The 24544-nt window shown below is 52.2% G+C and overlaps 5 protein-coding genes across 13 annotated transcripts in view; 2 read left to right on the forward strand and 3 right to left on the reverse strand.

The window, feature by feature from the left end:
- LOC122472073 (formin-like protein 5) overlaps nt 1-1592 on the reverse strand; it is a 56361-nt gene extending 54769 nt beyond the window's left edge. The window contains exon 1 of the mRNA XM_043561381.1: nt 1580-1592. Coding sequence (XP_043417316.1) covers nt 1580-1592 — 13 coding nt within the window. The remainder of the gene's footprint in view (nt 1-1579) is intronic.
- A 2240-nt stretch (nt 1593-3832) lies between these two features.
- BOLA2B (bolA family member 2B) lies at nt 3833-5118 on the reverse strand. The gene is made up of 3 exons (XM_043560167.1): nt 5006-5118; nt 4819-4916; nt 3833-4523 (listed from the first exon to the last, which is right to left on the reverse strand). Exons 1-3 carry the CDS (start codon nt 5066-5068, stop codon nt 4424-4426), a joined length of 261 nt encoding a protein of 86 aa, XP_043416102.1. The 5' UTR covers nt 5069-5118; the 3' UTR covers nt 3833-4423.
- A 411-nt stretch (nt 5119-5529) lies between these two features.
- Nucleotides 5530-8936, forward strand: SLX1A (SLX1 homolog A, structure-specific endonuclease subunit). Of its 3 annotated transcripts, XM_043560164.1 has the most exons (7): nt 5530-5717; nt 6274-6325; nt 6432-6770; nt 7831-7958; nt 8125-8212; nt 8349-8410; nt 8823-8936. In XM_043560164.1, the coding sequence occupies exons 1-6, from the start codon at nt 5530-5532 to the stop codon at nt 8376-8378; spliced, it is 825 nt and encodes a 274-aa protein (XP_043416099.1). In that variant the 3' UTR covers nt 8379-8410; nt 8823-8936. The 3 variants fall into 3 exon arrangements, with proteins under 3 accessions (XP_043416099.1, XP_043416100.1, XP_043416101.1); XM_043560165.1 differs by lacking the exon at nt 8823-8936 and having other exon boundaries at nt 8349-8458; XM_043560166.1 differs by lacking the exons at nt 8349-8410; nt 8823-8936 and having other exon boundaries at nt 8062-8176.
- A 566-nt stretch (nt 8937-9502) lies between these two features.
- LOC122471498 (sulfotransferase 1A1) lies at nt 9503-12698 on the forward strand. Of its 5 annotated transcripts, none has more exons than XM_043560155.1 (8): nt 9503-9615; nt 10345-10528; nt 10635-10760; nt 10852-10949; nt 11370-11496; nt 11594-11688; nt 12189-12369; nt 12500-12698. In XM_043560155.1, the coding sequence occupies exons 2-8, from the start codon at nt 10381-10383 to the stop codon at nt 12610-12612; spliced, it is 888 nt and encodes a 295-aa protein (XP_043416090.1). In that variant the 5' UTR covers nt 9503-9615; nt 10345-10380; the 3' UTR covers nt 12613-12698. The 5 variants fall into 5 exon arrangements, with proteins under 5 accessions (XP_043416090.1, XP_043416093.1, XP_043416091.1 ...); XM_043560158.1 differs by having other exon boundaries at nt 9507-9615; nt 10353-10528; XM_043560156.1 differs by having other exon boundaries at nt 9508-9620.
- Nucleotides 12699-12860: 162 nt separating this feature from the next.
- The window catches only part of SGF29 (SAGA complex associated factor 29), a 31326-nt gene continuing 19642 nt past the window's right edge, over nt 12861-24544 (reverse strand). For all 3 annotated transcript variants that reach the window (XM_043560161.1, XM_043560162.1, XM_043560163.1), the window contains 9 exons: nt 23704-23792; nt 20991-21066; nt 20227-20299; nt 15531-15595; nt 14501-14630; nt 14280-14426; nt 14031-14066; nt 13778-13940; nt 12861-13066 (listed from right to left, as the gene is read on the reverse strand). In XM_043560161.1, coding sequence (XP_043416096.1) covers nt 12950-13066; nt 13778-13940; nt 14031-14066; nt 14280-14426; nt 14501-14630; nt 15531-15595; nt 20227-20299; nt 20991-21066; nt 23704-23778 — 882 coding nt within the window. In that variant the 5' untranslated portion in view covers nt 23779-23792 and the 3' untranslated portion in view covers nt 12861-12949. The remainder of the gene's footprint in view (nt 13067-13777; nt 13941-14030; nt 14067-14279; nt 14427-14500; nt 14631-15530; nt 15596-20226; nt 20300-20990; nt 21067-23703; nt 23793-24544) is intronic.

Raw genomic sequence — 24544 nt, forward strand, 5'->3', positions numbered from 1 at the left:
CCTTTGCCTACGTATGTGTTCCATTATTTTCTCTCAAACTGTTGCTTGTCTTTAAGTTTGGCTTGTACCGTACATTTCATGATGCAGAAATTCTGACTCTTTATGGTGCCAAATCTGACAGTCTAACTTTATGGCTTGGGGCTTTTGGGTAACGTGTTATGAGACCATTTTCATTCACTGCCTTTTCTTTTAGCACTTGTATGGTTTTGGCTTCTATTGCTTAGAGCATTCATCTATCTTTATAATTTTGTATGTTATAAGTTAGCAGTTTTTGTTCCTACACTGTCCGTTGATGGTCTGTATCCTCCATTGATTTGAAATATCACTTACATACTAAATTCTTATGTGTACTTTAGCACAGCAATGCGTAGATCATTCTTGACTTCCAGTCGGAATTGCTTTTTTCATTTCGATGCCTAAACATTTTCACTTGCGAAGTGTTAGTCGTGACTTGCCAAGAGCTCCTCTAGCTTGGGGTAAAACAGGGTTGTATCAGGGACTAGCACAATCTCCTTAGTTCATTTGAGCAGCTGTGCTCCAGGAAGAAAGAAAAGAAAGCGATACTAACCAAAGCATGTGTTTGAGTCCGTGAAAGCAATAGCTTTTCAGGGAGTCCCACCCTGTAGACTTCTACATACTTCTCATTGGCCAGAATTGGGCAGGTGACCTCACCCCTAGCTGCAAGAAAGTGTGGGAGGGGAGGATTTCTCACGGGGCAGATAGATACCTCAAACAAAATGGGGGTAAGGAGGAAGGGGTAAGTGGATATTGAATGGGGAACTGGGAGGGTCAGCTATATCGCTCATCTTTCTTGTTCTTCAGAATTTCCCCAGGTATTCTTAAGAGACAGAGGGAGAGGGGAAGGAAGAAAATGGAGGTGGGAGAGCAGGGGTGAGAGGGTGATGATTTATAAAATAAAATGCTCAGGTCTTTAGTGTTCAGTTTGATGAGTCTTAACAAGTGTATATGGTTGACTCTTGAACAACATGGGTTTGAACTGCACTTTTATGTGGTTTTTTCGATAAATGCAGTACGGTACTCTAAACGTATTTTCGTTTTGATTTTCTTAATATTTTCTTTTTTTTTTTAATGCTTATTTATTTTTGAGAGAGAGAGTGTGCACGAGCAACGGAGAGGCAGAGAGAGGGAGAAAGAGGATCCAAAGTGGGTTCCGCACTGACCACAGAATGCCCGATCCGGGGCTCAAATCCATGAACTATGAGATCGTGCCCTGAGCTAAAGTCAGACACTTAACCAACTGAGCCACCCAGGTGCCCCTCTTAATATTTTCTTTAGCCTACTTTATTGAAAGAATACAATATATAATAAATCTAATGTACGAAATACATGTTAATCAACTGTTAAGACTTCTGGTCAACAGTAGTCAATTTGTAGTGAAGTTTTTGGGGAATCGAAAGTTATATTCAAAGTTTTGATTGCACAGGAGGTTGACACCCCAACCCCTGTGTTGTTCAAGAGTCAACGGTATATCTGTGTACCACCGCCCAAAACAAGATATAAAATATATCTGAAACTCTAGAAACTTCCCTTGTTACATCTTTCTAAATAGTCTCCTTACCCTCACCAGTCATCTTCTGGTTTCGAAATCTGTGGTAGATTAGATTTGCCTGTTTTCGAATGTCATAGAAATGGGGTCATACAGTATGTATTCTTTTGTCTTCTTTCACTCAACTGTGTTCCTTGAGATTCATCCATGTTGTTTGTTTTATCAAAGGTAAAGCCAGGGGCGGCTGGGGGGCTTGGTCACTTGAGCACCTGACTCTTGATTCCGGCTCAGGACATGATCTCACGGTTTGTGGGATTGAGCCCCATGTCTGGCTCTGCATTGACAGTGTAGAGCCTGCTTAGGATTCTCTCTCTCTCTCTCTCTCTCTCTCTGTCTTCCCCACCCCCTGCTCCTCCTCTGCGTATGCATCCACGCACACACACAGTCTCTCAAAATAAATAAACATTAAAAAAATTGTTTTAAAGATAAAGCCAGATAGTAGTTCACGTGGTGAGGACAGAGTTTAATCAGTAATTAACTATTCCAATAAGGAAAAGAGTCCAGAGTGAATGAAATTCAACTTCAATTTGTACAGAGGAGATTTGAAAGAGAGAATGAGGGAGTAAAGTTGGGGGTGAATAAAATCAGAAGTAAAAAATTACAAAAGCCAGAAAAGGTATTGGTTCATGTGAAACCACCTGGATTTGCTCACTGGGAGACAGGGACCTGATCTTTCAGTGTTGGCTAGAAGAAACAATGGATGCTTTTGGCAGCCTTGAGTTTTCTCGGGCAGGCACTAAGGGGTACCGGAATCATCCTAGGGGTGGAGCCTTGAGCTGTTAAAGTCTTCATTAGTGTTTGTTCGAGTCTCTATACAGTAAGTCAAGGTTGAAGCCTAGTTGAGAAGAGGGCTCGAGGAACCTGGCTAGAGTTTGGTCAAGGAAAGAGTCTTTGTCAGTGTAAAGTAGTTTGTTCCTATACATGTATGAATACACCATGATTTGTTCGTGCGTTCTCCAATGATAGGACGTTTGAGTTGTATCGAAGTTTTTGGTCATTGCAAATAGGCTACAAGGGACGTTCTTATACAAGTCTTCCATTTCTCTCAAACAAATGTCTAGGAATAGAATTGCTTAGTCACAGGGTGGGTATATATTTAACTGCTAGACTAATTTCCAAAGTGGTTTATCGCTTTGCACTTCCCACCAGCAATATATTGAAACTCCAGTTGCTCAACATCCTTGTTAACATTCTGTATTGTCAGTGAGGGTGAAAGAGCATCTCGTTATGGGTTGAAATTGCATTTCCCTGGTGACTAATGATCTTAGGCATCTTTTTGTGTGCTTATTGGACATTCCTACATCTTTCGTGAACTGTCTGTTCAAGTCTTTTGCCCATTTTTGTTGTTAATGGTTTTTGGTTTGGACTCATTGGAGTTTATTCTATATTCTGGATAGGAATTCTTTGTCAGATAGATATATTGTACAAGTACATACATGGGTAGGAAAATTAAAATTGAAAATATTGACAATAGCATCCAAAAACCTAAACTGGGTAGGAATAAATATGAAAGACACAAAACACCTTACACAGAAAACTGTAAAATGTTGTCGAGAGAAATTCAAGAAGACTGAAATAAGTGGGGGATATGCTTTGTTCATGCATTGGAAGATTTGATGTTTTGAGATTCCTGTTCTCCCTGACTTGATCCGTGGAATCAGTGCAATCACCGTCAAAATCCTAGCCATCTTTTTTTTTTTAGAAGAAATTAACAGATTGTTTCGAAAATGTATATGGAAACATGAAGGGTCTTGAATAGCCAAAAACGTCTTCAAACGAAGAGCAGAGTTGAAGAACTTAAACTGCTTAATACTGCTTAATTTGAAGACTTGCAGTAAAGCCACAGTAATCAAAGTCTTTGGCATAAAGACAGATCAATGACACAGAATAAAGAGTCCAAGAAATAGACCAAACACAAGTACTGTTGGTTGATCTTCACCCAGATTGTCAAGCCAATTCAGTGGGCGAAAGGGACGTCTTTTTAATGAATAATTCTGGGTAAAGTGGATATTCAAGTGGAAACAAAATGGACCTTAGCCCCTACCTCGTTCTGTACACATTAATTTGGGATGCATCATAAACTGAAATATAAAGGCTAGAACCATAAATCTTTTATATGAAACCATGAGAGCATATGTTGACAACCTTGAGGTAGGCAAATGTTTTGGATACAGAACCAAAAAAAAGCACTAATTAGAAAGGAAAAATGGATGCACTGAGAAAATGAACGGGCAAGACAGACTGGGAGAAAATATTCAGACTACATGTGCTTAAATGTTTTATTTTTTCCAAAAGAACTTCAGCATTATTCAGGCCCATGACATCCTGTTACTATATTCTGTATTAACTGGGCTTTTTGTTTGCTTAAGTCAGATATGAGACATTGTACCATGGGAACTTTGATTGACTTCTACTTAACTCACCCTCTTGTGAATGTTGGTTCCTTTTTCATAAATGCCTTGCCCACTAGTCAGTGAGTACTTACAGTGGAGGCAGTAGATTTTAGATCATATTAATTCTTGTAAAGTAATTGGGTGTTAGCTGAAGCCAAAAGGCAATACCAGTAGCCTCTGTTGGGAAGAAACGATAGCAGATAGCGTGTGAGTTAATTGAGGCTCAGTTTTGTTTTGTTTTGTTTTGTTTTGTTTTGTTTTATCTGATTCAACACTTAAGGCCTTGTGGATGTGTGAAAGACTTGTCCAAAGTAAGACAATGGAGAGTGGGGGTGGGGTGGGGCAGGGAGAAACCAGGCTCTAGATTAAAGCTCAGCATCTTTCCCACCCTCCCCCCCACAACACGCTGACACAGAAGCTGGCCCTGATTCATAATTTAGTGGCTGTGCAGGCCTAGGTCTCTTTATTTCTGCTGCTCACGGGTCCACTGCTCTGGGGTCAGAGTTTTCTGCTCAAAGGCATGGATGTGCAGAAGCTCTTCTGCTAGGCACGTGTTCACCAGCCTGGGGGAAAGATGGGGTTAGGAAACGGTAGGTGGAGGCCTGAGTCGCGATCCCAGAATGTAGGGTGATCAGGGAGACTGGAGGTGTCTCCCAGGTTGTGTCCCCAGGACGTGCGGACCAAAGAGGAAGAGGGCCTAAGTGTCAATACAGGGGCCACGAAGGCGGCATCCTTGGGGTCGTGGTTCACCGTGCGGGGCCGCACTGGTGGGGGTTAGGGAGTTAGGTTGAGGGTAGTGGCCAGGGTTGTGGTCCCGGCGCTGGGGTCGCGCTGAATGAAGGGCTCCCGGGGCCTCACCGGTGTCTTTGAAGCAGCGGCTTCCCCTCGAACTTGGCCGACACCACCAGGACTCGGAAGCTGGACGCGCAACGGTTGGGAGTCGTGTCCTCGACTTCCTATGGGGAACAACGGTGTGGGGAGTATGAAACCCGCCTCTCAGGTCCTCTTTCCCCTTCGTTGGGCGAATCTAGACCGCTCAACTCACCACGTGCTCTGCCTCAAGGTCCCGCTGCAGCTTCTCCCGGAGGTACTCGGCGCTGAGTTCCATTGCGGCAGCCCAGAAGGGGCGGCAGCCCAGCGGGGATGGAATCCCAGCTCCCACGTAGCCACACCGCTTCCGCCCTTACCGACGCCACTTCCGTCAGAGTCTCGACTTCCGCCCTTACTAAGGCGTTTGTAAACCCGGCACTTCCGCCCTCACGCAAGTCCAGCTTTCCAACAGTCCTAGGTTTCCGCGCTTACCATCAGCCAGCCAATCAGAGTCAGCCCAAGGACCGAATCGGGCGCTAATAAGTGCCCGCCGCCTGCACAGCATCCCGTGTCCCGTGGGCCGGTTTGGACACCCTAGCACCAGTCAGTCAGGAGAGGGTGCGCGAATCTGCATTGCCGTGGCCTCTAGGGTATCTCGGGATCGCCTCCAAACGCTTTTTCCGAGACAGGCATCTTGCGGCCCTGGCAACTCAGTCCTCCCTAAGGTCATAGGCCACAGCAATCAACCCACAAGTCCCGATGGGCCCTGGGGGGGACGCGGCGAGGCCCGGGCGCTTCTTCGGCGTCTATCTGCTCTACTGCCTGAACCCTCGGCACCGGGGTCGCGTCTACGTGGGGTTCACCGTCAACCCTACTCGTAGGGTCCAGCAGCACAACGGGGGCCGCAAGAAAGGAGGGGCCTGGCGGACCAGCGGGCGCGGGCCCTGGTAAGAGGGAGTGGATTGCTGTCTGGAGCAGGGCTTCCAGGGAGAGGCGAGGCTCTGAGGAGAGGCCTGCCGAGAGGGGCGGGGGCAAGCCAGTGACAGTGGGCGGAGCCGGTGCGGTGGCTGAGAGCAGGGCCGGGATGCGAGTTCCTGGTGCAATGCCACCAAGGGTGGAGGAGCACGGTGGGGAGGCGGAGCCCTGTGAAACTCGGCTGTGGGACTAAGAGGCAGGGATTGAGTGAGAAGAGGACTGAGGATCTAGGGTTGGTCCGGTGACAGCGGCTGATGAACAAGGCTGGGGTTGTATCAGAGAGAGTCTGCAAGGGAGAGGACAGAGGGAGGGCAGGAGGCGGGGCCTGTGCTGGAGGCGGGGCCAGAGGTTGGCAGGTGTGAGAGGATGCACCTTCGCGAAGGGGGCGGGGCCTCGCGGACTAGGTTTGAAGCCTGGCATGAGGACTTCACTCTCAGGTAGGACTGGGGGTGAATCATGGCGAGGGGGTTCAGCTTGACGCGGGGTGAGGCGGGGGGCTCACAGGCCGGCCCTCGTTCTTTTCCCCAGGGCGATGGTGCTTATCGTGCACGGCTTCCCTTCCGCCGTGGCCGCCCTTCGGGTAAGAAAGGAGACGGGGACGGTGGGAGAATGGGCTGGGGCTTCGGGCCTTCCCCTGGCGGCCCCCTTCCTGGGGCGTCCCTGAAGCCCCTACTCTCCGCCCGCAGTTCGAGTGGGCCTGGCAGCACCCGCAAGCCTCACGCCGCCTGGCTCACGTGGGCCCGCGCCTGCGCAGCGAGGCCGCCTTCGCTTTCCACCTGCGCGTGCTGGCGCACATGCTGCGCGTGCCGCCTTGGGTGCGCCTCCCGCTCACCGTGCGCTGGCTGCGCGCCGACTTCCGATGTGACCTCTGCCCACCGCCACCGCCGCACATGCCGCTGACCTTTGGGCCTCCGCCGCCCCGCGCCGCGGCCCCGAAGCGCCGCGCCGGACCCTTAGCTGACCTGGAGTCCGAGCCTGACCAAGATGCCGAGGCCTGTTGCGCCCTGTGCGCGGGCTCCTTCCAGGTGAGCGGCTCCACCTGGCCTTCAGGGTTCAGACGACTTGGGATCCAGCTGTTTATTGAGGGACCGGGCAGCCCACTGACACCTTTTGCCCTCGTTTCTCAAATGGGGATGAGCCTACTCGCTGCCATTCCTCAGAATCAGTACCCTCCTGCTCAGGGCCTGTGCCTTTCCCCTTTGACTGTAAGGCTCTTCCCTAGACTTTCGGTCTTTATATTATATAAAGTGCCACCTTCCCCTTCTCCATGAAGTCTTCCTCGGCTCTCCATCTAAAACTGCAATTCTTTCTTGTACACTTCCTTGCCTTTTTTTTTTTTTAACCTAAACACTTATTGTTTAACATGCTAGGTGTTTTATTCATCTTGTCAGTTTCTCCCACCGCCCATACACGGCCAGGTCTTGTTCACTGCTGTAGAAAAGGGTCCGGGAAAACAGACAATACATATTTAACAGATTAACTGAAAGGATGGGCCTGACTTCTTCGGAGCTCTCAGGAAATGTAAATTGAGTACCTGCCATTCAGAGATTAAGTGACCTACCTGAGGTCGGTTAGCTGGAAGAACTATAAATGTGGCTGCAGTGGCCGTGCTGTTTATATAATCACTGCCCATGGGGCGGCCGGGTGGCTCAGTTGGTCAGGCGTCCGACTTCAGCTCAGGTCATGATTTCGCGGTTTGTGAGTTCCAGCCCGGCGTTGGGCTCTGTGCTGACAGCTCGGAGCCTGAAGCCTGCTTCGGATTCTGTGTCTCTCCATCTGTCAGCCCCTCCCCTGCTCATGCTCTGTGTCTGTCTCTCAATAATAAACAAACGTTAAAAAAATTTAAAAAATATATAATCACTGCTCATGCTGAGAGGAAACTGATTAGCTTGGCCTCTGTGGGCAAGTGCTGTAACCTCTCCGTGCTTCAGTTTCATCTATAAAATGCAAATAGCAGTAGTATGTGCCTCACAGGATTGTTTAATGCAAAGCCCCTGGAACAGTATCTGGTCCATAGAAATTCTGAGTGTTTAGCTACATCATTCCTCCCGCTTTTCTCTCTTACCTGCCTACCACCTCTGACAGGATGAAGAGGGCCCCCTGTGCTGCCCCCACCCTGGCTGCCGCCTCAGGGCCCACGTGATCTGCCTTGCAGAGGAGTTCCTGGAGAAGGAGCCAGGGCAGCTTCTGCCCCTAGAGGGTCAATGCCCTGGGTGAGTCCAGCACCCCTGCCCCAGCCTGGCCTACCTTTGGGAAGATGGTGTCGGTTGTCCAAGTCCAGGCCCAGGGCAGCTGAGTCCTTATCTTGGCACTCAGGGCCTAGCCTGGAAGAGGCTTGTGATCCTGACTGTGTCTCCTACCAACTGCACCCCTTGGTAGCTGTAAGAACTCACTGCTGTGGGGAGACCTGATCTGGCTGTGCCAGATGGGCACCGAGGAGGAAGAAGAGAACTTGGAATTAGAAGAGGTGAGAGGTGGCTCACCATCCACACAGGCCCCAGCCTCCCCCCTCCCCCGCCCCCCCCCCCCCCCCCCCCCCCCCCCCCCCCCCCCCCCCCCCCCCCCCCCCAGGCTGCCTTTGACCCGTCCTCTTGTTTCCACAGGAACACTGGACAGACATGCTGGAGACCTGATCCTCCGCCCACTGCTTGTTTGTGCCACTCCTGTGGGTCTGGGCGGTTTTACTTGAGCACAATAAAGAGTCTTGAGTTAACTAACGGAACTTCCTGTTGTTTGCTGGGGGCTGGAGGCAGAGGCCCTGCCAATCACTGGGGCCTGAAGAGAAGAGCAGAGGCAGGGAGAGCCTGCTGGCCTGTGTGGATGAGCCTCTCCTCTTTCTGGAGGCCCGGGTGCCTCAGCTGTCCCTAGCACGCTTCTGACATCACACAGTGCTTTGCTTGCGGGACACACTCTTGACTCAGAGCCCATCCAAATCCAGTGCCCAGCTTGACTCTGGACTTTAATACAAATAGGAAGGACAGAGGCCAAGAGTGCGGTGGAAGGGGGAGGGGGATACTCTACCCCCATGGGGCCCCGTGGCTCTCTAAGCCCCAACTCCTTCTTGTCTGTGTCTGCAGAGCCCCTTCAGACCCAGTGAGAGAAAAGCACCTTCTGGGGGCCATGGTTCTTTTACCAACCATGAATGAATCTCCATGAAATCCCTTGGGAATCATGAAGCTGGACTCACTCCCAGGGTTATTAGACTCCGTATTCTTCCCCCCTTTTCTGCTCCACCCCAGACTCTGTCACGCTGCCCACCCACATTGCTCTGTACTGGCCTTGCTGTCAGAGGTCAAGAGTAACAGTTTTTAGAATCCCTGGGCTGCTGGGGGCCTGTGCGCCACCCCCGGCCTGAACCTTTGGCATCTCCAAGACTGGCCTGCCAGGAAGGTGAGTGACCCTGCTCACAGGAGTGTCCCATTTTTTCTCTCTACCCTGCCCCCTCTCAACTGGCTGGATCCATTAGAAAAAGCTGTTGGTTGGCCCGCCCTCCAGGGGTGGAGTTAGGAAGGCAGGTCAGGAGCCAGGATTACAGCTTGAAAAAACCCCCAAAAGACAAAAATGAAAGCTTACTGGGCCCTCTTGTCTAGATTCACTCTTCTTTTCTGCATGCTAAACCCATATCTTGGATTTTCGGGTCAGTCTAAGCTTGGCTCTGGCTAAGGTGCTGAGGAGGGGAGCACAGGGGGGCCCTCCCACTCTAAACTCCACCCTTTCCTTCCTGGAGGACGGCCAGATCCCAGTGCTAGCTCCAGAGACCTCCCACTTTGGACTTAGAAACGCTTCAGCTCAGAAAGCAGTTCTGTACTCCCCACAACTGCACGCAGTAAGCCACAGCACAAAGGAGCCACAAGGCCAAGATCCAGAGAGGTGCGGTGAGTGCTGGGGTGGGCTGGGCTGGGCCAGACCTCCCTCACTTGGCGTCGCTAGCTCCTCTCTCTCCAGATCCTCTCTCTCTGCTGCTGCCTCTGATGGCATGGCATCCTCGTGCTTTCCCTCGGGAAAGCAGTCTGCCAACCGCAACCCGGTCCGAAACCCCCTTCCGTGATTCCTCTCTTTTGCTCATCTACATCTCAGACTTTAGCCCCTAAAAGAAGCTCAGTTGCTCAGCTGGCTGTGTTTATCTCCGAGCCAAGATGGAGTGTGGTTGGACAAGTGGGGTCACAGGCTGGCCTTTGGGATGTTTCCACATGTGAGGGGCCCAAGGAGCTCCAGGGGACGACAGGGCGAGGAGGCCAGTGCAGTAGGCCAGGGGCTGAAGCAGGAAGTAGTATGAAAAAGAAAACAGGCGGGGACTTAGGACAGGCAGCCTCTAGAGTAGTTTTCTCAAGTGCACACTGGAATCTGGAGAGCTTCCCAAAAACTGGGATTGGGCCCCCAGAGTGATTTAACTGGTTTGGGGTGTGGCCCCAAGCTCCGGGATTTTTCAGGCCCTTCAGGTGAAGGTGCAGCCGGCGTTGTGACCCTCTGCAGGTTACGTGTGGCTTTGGACCCCAGCCCCCGCCGCTCGCTAGCCTTGTGAGTGGGGGCAAGTCACCCAGCCTTCAGTCCCTTATCTTAAAGCAAAGGTTTCAGTAGATGGCATGTTGTGATGTTAAGGGAAGTAGGCTGCACTCTGGCCCCTGACGCAGCGGCATGGAGCTGGTCCCGGACACCTCACGCCCGCCACTGCAGTACGTGAAGGGGATCCCTCTCATCAAGTACTTTGCCGAGGCACTGGGGCCACTGCAGAACTTCCAGGCCCAGTCCGATGACCTGCTTATCAGCACCTACCCCAAATCTGGTAAGTGATGAGGGCCACCCACCCCTCTCCTGGGCCACAAGTCCCGCGTTGGGCCAGCAGGGGGCCACCCGCAGCCCTGTCTGCCTCCTCTTTCCCTGCTCTCCAGGCACCACCTGGGTGAGCGAGATCCTGGACATGATCTACCAAGGTGGCGATCTGGAGAAGTGTCGCAGGGCCCCCGTCTTTATCCGGGTACCCTTCCTTGAGTTCAAGGCTCCAGGGATTCCCACAGGTGTGCAGTAGGGCTCTAGGGCCACGTGGAACGGAGGGAGGAGGCAGGACTGGGCTCTAGCTCGGCAGACCTTTCCCCGCCCACGGCACAGGTATGGAGGTTCTGAAAGACACACCGGCCCCACGAATCATCAAGACGCACTTGCCCCTGGCCCTGCTCCCTCAGACCCTGCTGGATCAGAAGGTCAAGGTGAGTGGCAGAGGAAGCCATCCCAGTTTTGGTCCTGAGAGGAAGGTCTCATCTTAAGGGGGGAGGCTGTCTGCCCCATCCTGTGGTAGAAGTTGGTGAAAGTGAGCCTCCTCTGTGCAGAGCTGTGAAAGGCAGTCTTCTCTGCAGGCCTCCCCAGGCCCGCAGAGGAGGGGGCTGGTGACAGTGGGGCACGCCTGGTTCCAAATCTGGGTGTGGCGCACTGAGGGGATTAGATTAGCATCAAATAGGGTTCCGGGGACACAAACAAGTCAGCCTCTAAGCCAGTTTCCCCTCTGGTCAGACCAGGGATAACTTCCCTCACAGGGATGCTGTGAAAGGTGGAACATCCAGTGCCTGGCTCGCTGTGTGGTGATGATGCGTGGGTGTGTGTGTGGGTGGGGGGGTCGTCTGCCCCTCCAGGTGGTCTATGTTGCCCGCAACGCAAAGGATGTGGCTGTCTCCTATTACCACTTCTACCGCATGGCCAAGGTGCACCCTGACCCTGACACCTGGGACAGCTTCCTGGAGAAGTTCATGGCCGGAGAAGGTGGGGCTCAATCTGGAGGAAGGAGTGGGGTGGAGCTGAGCAGCGGTCAGTCAAAACTAATGCTAGCTCTGTGTCCCTGCCCCTGCCCTCTCCCCAGTGTCCTACGGGTCCTGGTATCAGCACGTGCGGGAGTGGTGGGAGCTGAGTCATACCCACCCTGTTCTCTACCTCTTCTATGAGGACATGAAAGAGGTGAGGTCACCTGCTGCCACTTCTCTCCAGAGAGCCAAGAAGCCCACAGGGACCTGCCGAGACCCTCTCAGCCACCTTCCCCATGGCAGCCCCCACGTCAGTCCCCGGGACCCCCCCCCCAGCCCACCTTCCCGCCCGGGACATGGAGCTCCGGTGCCACCCGGGGAGCAACACTGTAGGGCTCGTCTCAGACTGGAGCGACACCTCGCCACCCACTGGCCATTTGCTGCTGCTGTTCTCCCTGGGGCCAGAGTTCTGAGAGACAACCGTCCCTGCCCTCACCCGTCCCTGCCCTCACCCGTTGGGACCCAGGCAGAGCTTGTTACAGGGTCACAGGGCGGTGGCAGTTAATGTGCCTCCAGGGAAGGCAGGCCCAAGGAGCTGGGGCTGGGAGGGCCGGAAGCGGAAGCGGCCAGGTCCCCCAAGGGGTTGGGAGGCCCCCTTTTGTTCGCTCAATGAGCGATCCCAACCTCTACTGAAGAGCCCCTCTGCTGCTCCAGAACCCTAAAAGGGAAATTCAGAAGATCCTGGAGTTTGTGGGGCGCACCCTGCCAGAGGAGACCGTGGATCTCATCACCCAGCAAACGTCTTTCAAGGAGATGAAGAAGAACCCCATGGCTAACTACACCACCATACCCCCTGACATCATGGATCACAGCGTTTCGGCCTTCATGAGGAAAGGTGAGCGCCCGGACGGCTGGCCGGGCGGGGAGGCAAGCGTGGAAGCAGAGCGAGAGCTGCCCGAGCCACCCGGGGCCGCCTCTGCCGCCAGGACGCACAGCCACGCTGCCCTTCTTCCTCGTGCCCACAGGCGTCGCGGGGGACTGGAAGACCACCTTCACCGTGGCCCAGAACGAGCGCTTTGACGCCCACTATGCAGAGAAGATGGCGGGCTGCAGCCTCCGCTTCCGCACGCACCTGTGAGTGGTGCTCCCCGAGGCACGCCCGCGGCCCCGCTGCTGTGACCCGGCCTGACCCCGGGGTCGAGAATAAAATTCCGTTTGTGTTAACACCCTGAGTCTCTAATGCGAGCAAAGAGCAAACCTCAACTGAAACTAAATGCCTGCTGGGACCAGATGCGGCCATCTCCTCCGCGGCCTCCAATTCCCCAACTTGTCCTGTCTGGAGGAGGGGGAGAAGGGCCTGGAAAAGCAAAGCCAAGGAGACATGGGCAAAGGGGAACAATATTTATTTGATCACAAAATCTTCTGTTGCACTCCCCTGTGAGGACGGCAGGAGATTTGGAGTCTGCCAGCCCACTTCACTTTTTCTTGGGCTCCTTACAAGCCACCACATACCTCTGGGCCACATTGAGGGGAGGGGAGTAACCATCCGCATAGGAGGTGTCTTCAAACAGGACTGAATAGTCATCCTGGGGCTGCAGTAGGGGGCAGACAGGAGGGGCTGGTCAGAGACCCCCAGACGAGGCCCTGTGCCGAGAATGAGCAGAACCTCTGGGGCTCCCAGCCTCTCCTGTCCCCAACCTTGCTCAAAAAGTCTAGATGTTTGAACCTAATCCCTGCTAGGACGGAGTTCTTTTCTCAGCAACAAAGAGCAAGCAGGAGGGAGACTTACTGTCTATATGGGGAGATCCTACATAGAGGATCTGGTGCCTTTTGAGGACCCTCTGTTAAGGGGATCAAGAAAAACCCAGAGGGCAGCAGGCAGGAATCCTGGAGGAAGAGGGGAGAAGGGCCTTTCCCCCACCATGAGGTGAAGGGTGACCAGCATGAGGGAGCGCAGCCGGGGACGGAGAAAGGGCCCCGGCACGGGCCTTCCCATCTCAGGGCTGCCTGTCGAAATGCGCAGGTGAGGTGAGACTAGGGGACTCGTGGGTCACATTCCACTCAGGGCCTGCTGGGACTCTGAAGGTGGGAGAGGGGTTGGCTGGCACTGCCGTAGGGGGCAGGGCCGGAGGGCAGCTGCGGGGAAGTGTGAGCAGGAGACAGGGCAACGCACGGGACCCTCCTAGCTCAGAGAGGCTGGAGGAGGTGGTCAGGAGGGGAGGGAGGTGGACGGTGACCCCATGACCCATGGGGTCAGCCCAGTCGTCGTGTCCTGTGCGGTCTCTCCCGTGGGGGCTGCTTACCCGTTGTGGGGGCGTGTGGATCAGGGCACGGTAGAAGCAGGTGGTCTGGGGATACAGGGCCAGTACGAGCTGCTCCTTCTGAAATAAGGCTTCAGGGTCCGTCTCGGGGTTGGCCTTCCACTGGGGCAGTGGGATGATGCGCCGCCGGCTCAGGGTATGTCTCCTGGGGGATGGGGGGCTTAGGTCAACCCGCGGCCAGGCGGGGGCTCCTTCCCAGCAGCTTCCATGGTCCCGCCCTGACCAGCACACTCACTCTTTGCCTTCTTCGTCGATGTCATCTACCTCATACCTGGCGAACAAAAGGAAAACGGTGGATGCAGGGAGGTGCGCCAAGTTGGGGAGCCACGAGCGGGGCAGGGAAGGGCCCAAGGAGCCTGCTCCACACACCGTCCCCGTCCCCACAGGCACCCCGAGGGAAGCCCTTCTCCCATCCTGCACGTGGGGGAGGGGCAGCCGCACAGGTGTAACGGGAGCGCAGACGGAGGCGTGGGTGTCGACTCACTTGTTGGTGGCATGGCTGTAGCTGACCACCTCGGCCAGGATCCACTGCTCGTCCCCATCCACAGCCTTTACCCGGGCAGCCACCTTGTCTCCAGGTTTGGCCACGTAGTCGCCAGAGGCTGGAATGGCCCCACAGAGGGGCGGGGGCCTGAGGGTGGGACAAGGTGTTAGGTCCAGCCCCTCCCACTTATCAGCTCCCTCCACCCCGGGGCCTGCCCTCACTTGTCACCAGGCTTCCCGATCCACAGGGGCAGGGTCATGGCCGACTGCTGCAGCAGGGTCATCAGCACCCCCCTGCGCATGGTCTTCCGAGGGGGCTCCGAGTCATTGTACAGGCCCGCAATCTTGGCCGCTGTGGGAAGGAAGCGAGCCCCTGAGGCACCGGGGACAGGGCGCCTCCCCCAGGCCCACCCGTGCACTGAGCTGCCAGTGGAGCTCGGCCTGGAACCCCAGCTCCCGAGTTAGCAGCAAGGGCCCAGATGGGATCCCGGCCCCTTCCGCCAGATGCCCGCGGAGAAACACTTGCGGACTACTCTCACGGACCGGTGAGGTGTCGGGTCAGGGGGGTCCCTTGGTGTGAAGGACGAAAGAGGGCAAAAAGGGGGGCTTCTGAGATGCTGGTCACATCAGATGTTCAGTCAGTGAAAATTTCACAGAGCTGTGTGTACAATTAGGTGTGCTTTTCTACTATTAGAATGTGCTGTTATTCCACATAAAGGTAAAAGAACTTTAGGTTCCTTAGTCAGACCCTTGACCTCCTCAGGCATGGCGCCACACACCCAGTCAACCTCACACGGACCCCGCTGGCGGTGGACACGTTTGACGGGGGAGGCGACTGCCTGCTGTGGGCTCACGGTAAGAGACGTGGGAGAGCCGGGGCGGCCTGAAGGGATCTGGAAGCCAGCACCTGTGTAAACTCCATCCTAGAACGGCCCTCACAGAGCAGCCAGGGTTTACAACAGAAAGAAGTGCGAGTGGAGGTAGCGGGAAGGAGGCACCTGCCCAGGCCCAAGAGGAAGGGACACGAGCACGGGTGGGGGGATGAAACCTTCCAGGTCTGCACAGGGACGCTGGGGAGCCCCTGCCTCTGAGCAGGGGAGCGTCTCCATTCCCTCCCAGACCCGGGCTGCACAGATGCGCTCCCCCCATCAGAAGTCCACGGAACGAGCACACAGGGCTGAGGCTGCAGGGAGCCGTGGCTGCTGCTCTCAGAAGCCTCACTCAGCCTGGTCAAGACGCATCTCCGACTCACCGATCCGCCTTTCCTCCAACAGAGACTTGATTTCTGCTATCTTATCTAGAGCTTTCCGGAGGATACTGAGGGTGGGGAGAAGGGAGAGAAGGCGTCAGGATGAAGCACAAAGCACAGACTTCCATCTCTGCTTACAGCAGCGTGAGTAACTCTGATCAACCCTACTGCCAAAAACTATAAACCCTAAGTGCTTATTTATTCATTTCTTAATGTTTATTTTTGCAGAGAGAGAGGGAGGAGAGGAGACAGAGTGTGAGTGGGGGAGGGGCAGAGAGAGAGGGAGACACAGAATCACAAGCAGGCTCCAGGCTCCGAGTGGTCAGCACAGAGCCCGACGCGGGGCTCGAACTCATGAACTGTGAGATCATGGACCTGAGCCAAAGATGGACGCTTAACCGACTGAGCCACCCAGGCACCCCTATTTATTTGGTTTGGTTTGTTTATTTATTTTAATTTTAAGTAATCTCTACACCCAACGTGGGTCGGGGGTCAAACCTCCAATCCCAAGATCAAGAGTCACATGTTCCACTGACTGAGCCAGCCAGGCACCCGTGTTTTTTTAATTTTAAAAGCATAAAAGAACCGATAAGGTAGTTAGAGGAAGCAGGCCAAAGAATCCAAGAGAATCGCAGAGAGGCAAGCAAAGCAGAGAGAACTGCATCTGACAAAGCCTGAAGAAAGCATGTTACAGGTCTGGCTGCTTTGAACAGTCTGGAGATTCGCAGGGTGGAAGTTAAGGCTCGGGGTCTGCCCACGCTGGGACATGTAAAAGGAGACACTCCAGAGGATTGTGGGGAGTCCTCTCAGCTCAGAGCAGGGGTATGGGTAGAAGGAATCTGTCTCCGAAAGGCCACAGCCCCAGTAAACCTCTGGAGTTAACTTACGGGGTTCCAGAGTGGTTGGGGCCCAGGCAATCCAGCAGACTGAACACAGTTCTCGCTGGAGGAAGATTTCTTTATCCTAGATCTTGAGGACTCTTCCCCAAAAAGCATTTCAATAGGACTAAGCAGCACAGACTCCATTTTGGGTCATTTATTCTCCTCTCCCATAGCTATTCCTCTAGTAAACCTCTAGTAAATGCCCCTGTAGTTCTGAAGGCCTTCATTTAGCAGGAGGGAGACAAATAAGAACACAGCACGATACAGCCTCGCAGCTGTGTCCTGCTGGGTCCCAGGCTCTCGTGGAGCTTGTCAGGCAGATGGAGTGGGGCAGTCCAAAGCAGGGAGGGGTGGACATGTCACCTGATATGCCTGCAGCATCACAGTTCAGCGCGGCAGGCACAGGACACAGGGAGGGCTCAGCCAGGGCCACTGCAGGCCGGGAGCACTGGGACACAGGGCAGTCAGGCACCAGGACAGGAGGGGAGTAAAAGCCAGGAGGCCAAAGGGAACCTGGGAGTCTGACCATTGCTGCTGGGCCTGTCTGAAGAACACAGCTCTATGCAGTATGTCCTAAACTGTACTCTGTGAGACATTAATGGAGTGGGTCTCAACCACATCAGAATCCCCTGGGGAGCTTTAAGAAAAAGAATCCCAATTGTTGTGAACAAGAACCATAAACAGATGCCAAAGCTAAGAGACAGCTTGACCTGGAATATTCACATAATCTCGATGATCTCCCATAAGAGACTTACTAACTACACAATGGAAAACGGCCATAACCCTGGAAAAAAGTGGACGAGACCTCCTTCCTATGGAACAGGTCAAGACTAGAGCGCCATCTCTGGTCTGCAGCCTGGAACAACATCTACGCCGCAAGCGCCCGCAGCCAACGGTCAGCTGTCCAGGGCCCCGCACCTGGTGCGGAAGGACCATCCTCAGACCACAAATCATTCTCTCCTCTGGGAACCTGCCATGTTAGCCTGGGAGTCGTTCAGGCCCTTGGGAAGCTAACCTACACCTCTGCCTGCGCCAGCCGAGCCGGGGCTAAAACCATCTTCCCCAGCCGGAACTCGGGGTGGTTGGAAGCCACTGTCTGTGGCCAAAGTATCACTGAGGACCCCATCCCTCCCACTCTTGCGGAAGGCCTTTTGCACTAAGGCTAGAAAATAATTTGTTCCTGCCTGGGAATGGCTGCCTATTTCTGGAAAGTGAAATCTTTGATCTTGTTGCCCTCTGACCTCTGCAGCCAGTGTGCAACCTCAAGCCCTTTAAAAAAAAAAAAAAGAAAAAAAAAAAAGAAATTGTTAAATGAAGACACAGGCACTTTTCCATTTTCTGCAAGCAGGAGGATGAAACCCAGCCGGGGGGCAGGAAAGAGCATGTGGAGGAAAGAGCAGCAGCATGTTAAGGAGTCAGCTAGCGGCGTGTCACGGGACTAACTCCTGATGCTGGCTCTTGGCGCCTCTTCAGTTTCCTGAGGGCTTTAATTAATCTGCTTGGAGATGTATGGGTGGAGGAGAGTGTCGCGGGAACACACCGTGACATGTGTTCCCCACCCAGACTCCCAGACTCGGAGCCTCCCACAGGCAGGGTGGCACTTCGCCCCCTCATGTGCTCCTGGGCCCAGCACGGCACCCGGTGCTGACAAGGACTCAGAGTCTAGTGAATAAATGTATGAACTTTTGACAGTCTGAAAAGTAAAGTGGCAGAACTGCAAGAGGCTGGGCCCTGAAATTAGGAAATAAGCTTCTAAGTGTTTAACTCCCAGTGGGTCAATGGGAGAGAGGAGCCCACACCAGACTGGTTTCTGAAGCAGTCACTTTCCCAGCAGTTAAGCTTGGAAGGGCCATTTGCCTTTTACTCTCTAATGTGCGTGTCCCTCTAACTCATGCCAGCCCAACTCCAGTGCAGGTGAGCGGGAAAGGGCCTGACTATGGCCAGATGACAAACTTGCACATCAGGGAGAAGAGGCGGTGGGGAAGGGTGGGCTGGAAGGCCGGCTGGCGGTCAGAATGCTCCGTGCCTCCCCCTGGCCGGTGCCTCCCCCTGCCTAAGTCAGCCCCACCCTTTGTTCTCCTCCCCGGACCAGCACAGGGAGCCCAGCTGGTGCCTCTAAGCTAAAAAAAAACCCTGGGATCTTCACCTTCCCCTGTCCCAAATGATTCCAATTTTATTTTTTTTAATTTTTTTTTTCAACGTTTATTTATTTTTGGGACAGAGAGAGACAGAGCATGAACGGGGGAGGGGCAGAGAGAGAGGGAGACACAGAATCAGAAACAGGCTCCAGGCTCCGAGCCATCAGCCCAGAGCCCGACACAGGGCTCGAACTCACGGACCGCGAGATCGTGACCTGGCTGAAGTCGGACGCCCAACCGACTGCGCCACCCAGGCGCCCCCAGCGGGCACTCTTCCACAGCCTCCACACACTGTCCCCTCTGCCGTGTCCACCTGCTGACCCCTACTTCAAGTCTCTCCTCCTCCCCGTGGCCATCCCAGGCCTGCAGGCACAGTGAGCCCACCTCTGCTGGCCCATCAACCACACTGTCCTGTAACTCTTTTCTTAGGGTGCCTCTCCTTTCCGGACCGTTTGCCCTTGAAGGCAGGGTCTTTGCTATTCTCATGTCTCTATATGTGGATGGCCAGCACCAGACACAGGTGCCAGCAAAGGTTTGTAAAACAAAGATGACAGCAGGTGACGAAAATCTGGGACCATGAGCACAAGGCAGTGTGCTCATGAAGAGCCTGATGGGAGGAGAGGAAGATCTGGAACCACTAGAAATGTTTAGGGTGCTGGCCATCACCACATGTGCAGGCCAGTATTTAACGGAGCCCATAACTCATTAGTGAGTTGTGAAATTAATTTCCTGGGTAACAACCAGCATTTAAAAAAAACAGAACAGAGGATACCTGGCTGGCTCAGCCGTAAGAGCATGCAACTCTTGATCTTTGGGTCATGAGCTTGAGCCCCACACAGTGGATGTAGAGATTACTTAAAACAAAACAAAACACACACACACACACACACACACACACACACACACACACACAAAGACATAGTAACAGTACAAACTATTTCTTGTTCCAATTCTATGATATATGTGCATATAAAATAAATGTGAAAAGACAATCATTAAACCATTCTAGCATGGTATCCAAGAAATATGGACTTTGGGTCTAAAGTTGGGCTCCCCCACTTACTAGTTGTATGTCTTTTAGCAGATTATGGAACCCCTTGTGTCTTAGTTTCCTCATCTGTAAAATGGTGGCTCTGAGCATTGAGATAAATACATAAAGTACTCGGAATAATGCCTGGCACAGTAAGGCCAATAGGAGTCTTTATTAATATTATTAACATGATGATTATGTATTTAATATTATTATTATTAAGCCACAACAGAAAATGTATTTCCTACCACAGGTAATGATCAGAAGTTTGAAAAACACTGGTCTTAGGCACTATATATACAACCGTCTCATATGCTGACAATTCTGTAGATGGTTATTATCCCCATTGTAATGATGGAGCAACTGAATCTCGACGGAAGGGCCTGCTCAAAAGGTCACTGTGGCTGGTAAATGGCAGTGCTGGGGTCTGGTCCCCACCTCACTGCCATCTATAAAACAGCAGGGCTATCGGGAAAGAGAGGTCCAAAAGTGGGCTCTAGGGAAGGCAAGCCCCCAGGGACAGCCTGGGGAGTGGGAATCTGCTTATCCGTGGCAGGAAAGGCGGCTGGGGCTGTGGTTTGTAGGCTTCTGGAGCCCAGCACACGGGCGGGGAAGGGGAGATGAGGGCAGGGCGGTGGGACAGTACTCACTTGCACTCCGCCTCCGCATCGGCCTTGGCGGTTGTATAGAGCCCACGCAGCTTTGTCCGGTAATAGGGAGAGACTGCAAAGTGAACAGAGAAAGAGGCGTGGGCCAGGGGCAGCTGGTGGTCACGTGGCCCTGCTTCCAGTACACCCAAATCAGACTTCTGGAGGCTTACAGAGGCCACGGGCCAGGGTGTGAGCTTTATTGGGTCAGAAGTGCTCTCTGAGGCAGATGCCCATGTTCGACGAGTTCACATTTTCATATGGTACAGATCACATCATTAAATGTCAGGAGAGGACTTTCTAATCTCTGCCATCGCATGACAGAAAATACGTGTCAGCACAGAGGAAGACAGACAACAACTCTCAAAGCTGCTCAGGGTTGGAAAGCACCAACCCAGGAGGCTGAGCATGAGGGCCGCTGGGGCGTGTGCATTGCACGCGAGGGAAGCTCTATCTAGAAAACATCAGCCTACTGGGGATGCTTGTGTGCCCAAAGGGGTTCCCCTGGATGCAGCCTCATTTCACTGACGTCCCAGTCCCTAGAATTGGGGGATTTTAAGGCTCCTTAGTGCTAAGTCATCTGCTGTTTCCTGGGTCACCATATATCACACAGCCTAAGGGAAAACTGTCTCTCTGGCTAAGGAGCGGTTCATTTCGGGTTGTGTAGGTACATGCAAAAATCCTGTCCAAATCCTGTCCGACACTAGTAACAGTCAGGTTCCCTGTCTCGGCCCACACCCCTTTCTCCTGTGAGCCCAGCTACTTACTCTTGTTCTCTGTCTGCATCCGCTCATGGGTCTTCTGGATGTTCACTAAGTTGTGTTCGCTCCGTGAACGCTCTTCCTGCAAGGGTGAGGTCAACAGGCATGAGGGCGGCCCTTTATCCTGCTGTGGCACCCCACATCCCAGGCCAGAGGCCCCAGAAATATTTATACCGGCATCTCCTGACCCTTACTTTTCAGGTTACATCCCACTACAAAAGACTTCATTTGGGAAGGAATTTCCGGGAACCGCTCCCTTCTGGGCCACATGACTGTGTGGTGCATGGCTCCCAGGAGATGGGTCCCTGTGTAACTATAAACCTGGATGACTGAATGCTTGGAGAGGACCCTGATTATAATGGACCAAAGTATAGCAGCGGCACATCCAATAGGCCGTGCACAAACACACACCACTCTTATTTTTGTGAATGAAAAGATATCTTTTTAAATGGAAAAACATGGCTTTCTGATAGGATTAAAGCAGCAGGCATCTCATGGTGGGTCCAAATTCCCCTGGGGAACCTTCTTGCCCTGAGGTGAAGAAGGTTTGGAGAGGCCATTTGATACATTCGGGCTAAAATACATCTACGTGTGGCCACCATACATCCAGTATAGGGCACCCAGCATTTTGGAGTACGAAATAGATCTCCTCACTGCACCCAGGCCAGTAGACAACAATGGCAACAAAATGCGTGCTGGAGAAAGTACACTGGCCCACAGACAGAAAGGGTTTTAGGGGAGATGGGTGCTAGTGTGCGCCTTATGGGACAATTGAATACACTTTTAAGGAGAAGTGGCATTCAGGGGCGCCTGGGTGGCGCAGTCGGTTAAGCGTCCGACTTCAGCCAGGTCACGATCTTGCGGTCCGTGAGTTCGAGCCCCGCGTCAGGCTCTGGGCTGATGGCTCAGAGCCTGGAGCCTGTTTCCGATTCTGTGTCTCCCTCTCTCTCTGCCCCTCCCCCGTTCATGCTCTGTCTCTCTCTGTCCCAAAAATAAATAAACGTTGAAAAAAAAAAATTTAAAAAAAAAAAAAAAGGAGAAGTGGCATTCAGAGGAAGACTGATTAGTAAAATGAACAGACTAAGGTGAGTTCTCTGGTAGGAGGAAGACAAGGAGTGTGTGTCCACCTGGAAAGATGAGGAGGAGTTAGCGTATTGGGCCAGGTCAATCCAACAGATAGTGCTGGATAATTCACGGACCCTTGTGTTGTTGGGGAAGGTTTGCCATCCTGCCCCTCAGGGCCTCTTGGCTATTTTAATCTAGACGGGGGCTGCGCACCCATGGGGCAATGGCCCTCCATTCTAGCCACTGAGCTCCAAGGACACACCTAGGGGAAGCACGGGTTTCTAAACCTGTGGCGGCCCTTCTAGGGCACCTGTACAGGGCTTTTATCATTTATATTGATGCACCATGACTACCTTGATCCAAGAACAGATCAAAATAAGACATCCTGAGGTACAGCTGGCAGAGGTAGGGCTGTTACTTTGAGTATCGCTTAGGTCCTTCCCATAGGGAGGAGGTGAGCCCCGCTGTACAAGGGCACACAATGAAAACCAGTCTCTTTACAAGCCTGTGAGCTGCAACAGGGTGACTGGCTTTGTCACCAGAACCCAGAAATAACTGAATCGTGACCAACCGTAATAAAGCAAATATTGTAAAGTATACTTTTATTGTCCAGGACAGTATCTAGTTAAGTACGATATCTAGTAAGTGGGCAAGGCCAATTCCGGTGGGAAGGCATAAGAAATAAGTCTATAATTCTTACTAACTTGTTCTATAATGAAACTGAATTCTACCATGACCATAGTTCAACAGTGTACCACCCTGGTATCGCCAGTAAAACTCAACTGCCTTACGTAAAGAAGTCATATGATAATTCTGGTACCAGTGCCCAAAGGAACAGTTCAACACAAACGTATTATAAGGCACAAACAGGAGTGGATGAAGGGGCGAAATGGGTAACCAAATTAGTATAAAAATATGAAAGTGTATGTAATGGCTCAATAGGACAGGCTGTTTCTTGAAGTCTATCCCGACCCCACACCGGCTCCTCCAAATGTTAGGCATACTCGTGTTGACACTGCTGCTATAGCTGATGTAGAAATGCTGTATTAAATGTAGATGCTCCAATATCATTTCGCTCTAAGGGAGCCTAGGCCAAGGGCTGGGGACGGGGGGCTGTGCCGGAAAAGTTGAACTCAACAGGCCTGTGTTTTCAGATCCTGCACATTCCAAAAAAGTTTTGGCCCTGACCAGCTCCTGGGAGAGAACCTCTGCCTGCACTCCTGGAATATCCTGCCCAGTAAGAGTATCTGTGTTCAGCTGAGATAAGAGGGTGGAGGGAAAAGAAGAATGGCCACAATGGGTACAGGGCATTTTTGTCAGATGATGTCAACATTCTGAAATTGATCGTGGTGATGGTTGCACAACTCTGTAAATACACCAAAACCACTGGAATCGGACACTTGGAACTAGTGAACCAGATCTCAATATAGCTGTCATTAAACAGAAAGAATCACAAAATCCTGCCCCTGATAGAAAATCCAGCAGGAAGGGTAGTAATACCCCCACATTCTCGTTCTTAAAACGCATTCTTCACATCACCTGGGCTCCTGCACGTCCAATCTCTCTGAACACAACCCTCCCCACCCCCCACCCCTGCCCCTGCCCCTGCCACTCACATGCTGCCCTCCAGGAGCCAAGGGCTGCAGCTTTTTACCTGGGTTTGTTTGATCAGCTGATGGAGCTCCGTGAGAAGTTCTGCAATGCGGGAATCAGCAGACACCAGGGCCATTGCATACGGAGTGCCTGGGGTGGAGAGGAATAGGAGAGAACCCTGTTAGTGGCTGTTACGGGTTCATCGTGTCCTCCAAAAGGTATGTTGAAGCTCAGAATGTCAAATGATGACCTTGTACCAGAACATACTAAAACTACAGGAAGTTCATATAATTTCTAGAACAGTTACAGCATTTACCCAAACAACATAACCTTTATCATCATCTCCATGATACAACTTCCCAAGTAGCTTACCATACCAAATAAACCAGCCTAATCAGTCAAAAAGACTTTATTTAGAGTTTGAATCTTGCGAAGTTTCATGGTACATGCCTAAACAGGATCATAGATCACTATAAAACTCCATATTTAACTAACCAAGCTGACAATAAGAGATCATTTCAATCTTAGTCATGATTACATACAAAGTTCTTTTCAAAGATTTGCCTTGACAAACCTTCTACAACTTTCTTTTTCACTCAGGCTTTGTCCTAAGCCTTCTCTCTCTAAATAGTCTCATTTTAGGACAAAATTAGTTTATTTTTCCTCTCAAGAAAATGTATTCTCATTTCTTTTATCTTCCTAACACATTTCCCACTTTCCTACATACAGAGTTGAGTCTCTTGTTAAGCATGCTTTGTTGAAAGATTGTGCTATGGGAAAACATGTTTTTAGAAATTATGAACTATATTCATAAATTTGCCAATCCAAAGAATTCTGGTGTAGCAGACAGTTCAAAATTGGTTACTACTTCATGTTCACTGGAAACTAAGGTTTCTAAGTTA

This window comes from Prionailurus bengalensis, chromosome E3, assembly GCF_016509475.1.
Source record: "Prionailurus bengalensis isolate Pbe53 chromosome E3, Fcat_Pben_1.1_paternal_pri, whole genome shotgun sequence".
In the NCBI taxonomy this organism is placed as follows: domain Eukaryota; kingdom Metazoa; phylum Chordata; class Mammalia; order Carnivora; family Felidae; genus Prionailurus; species Prionailurus bengalensis.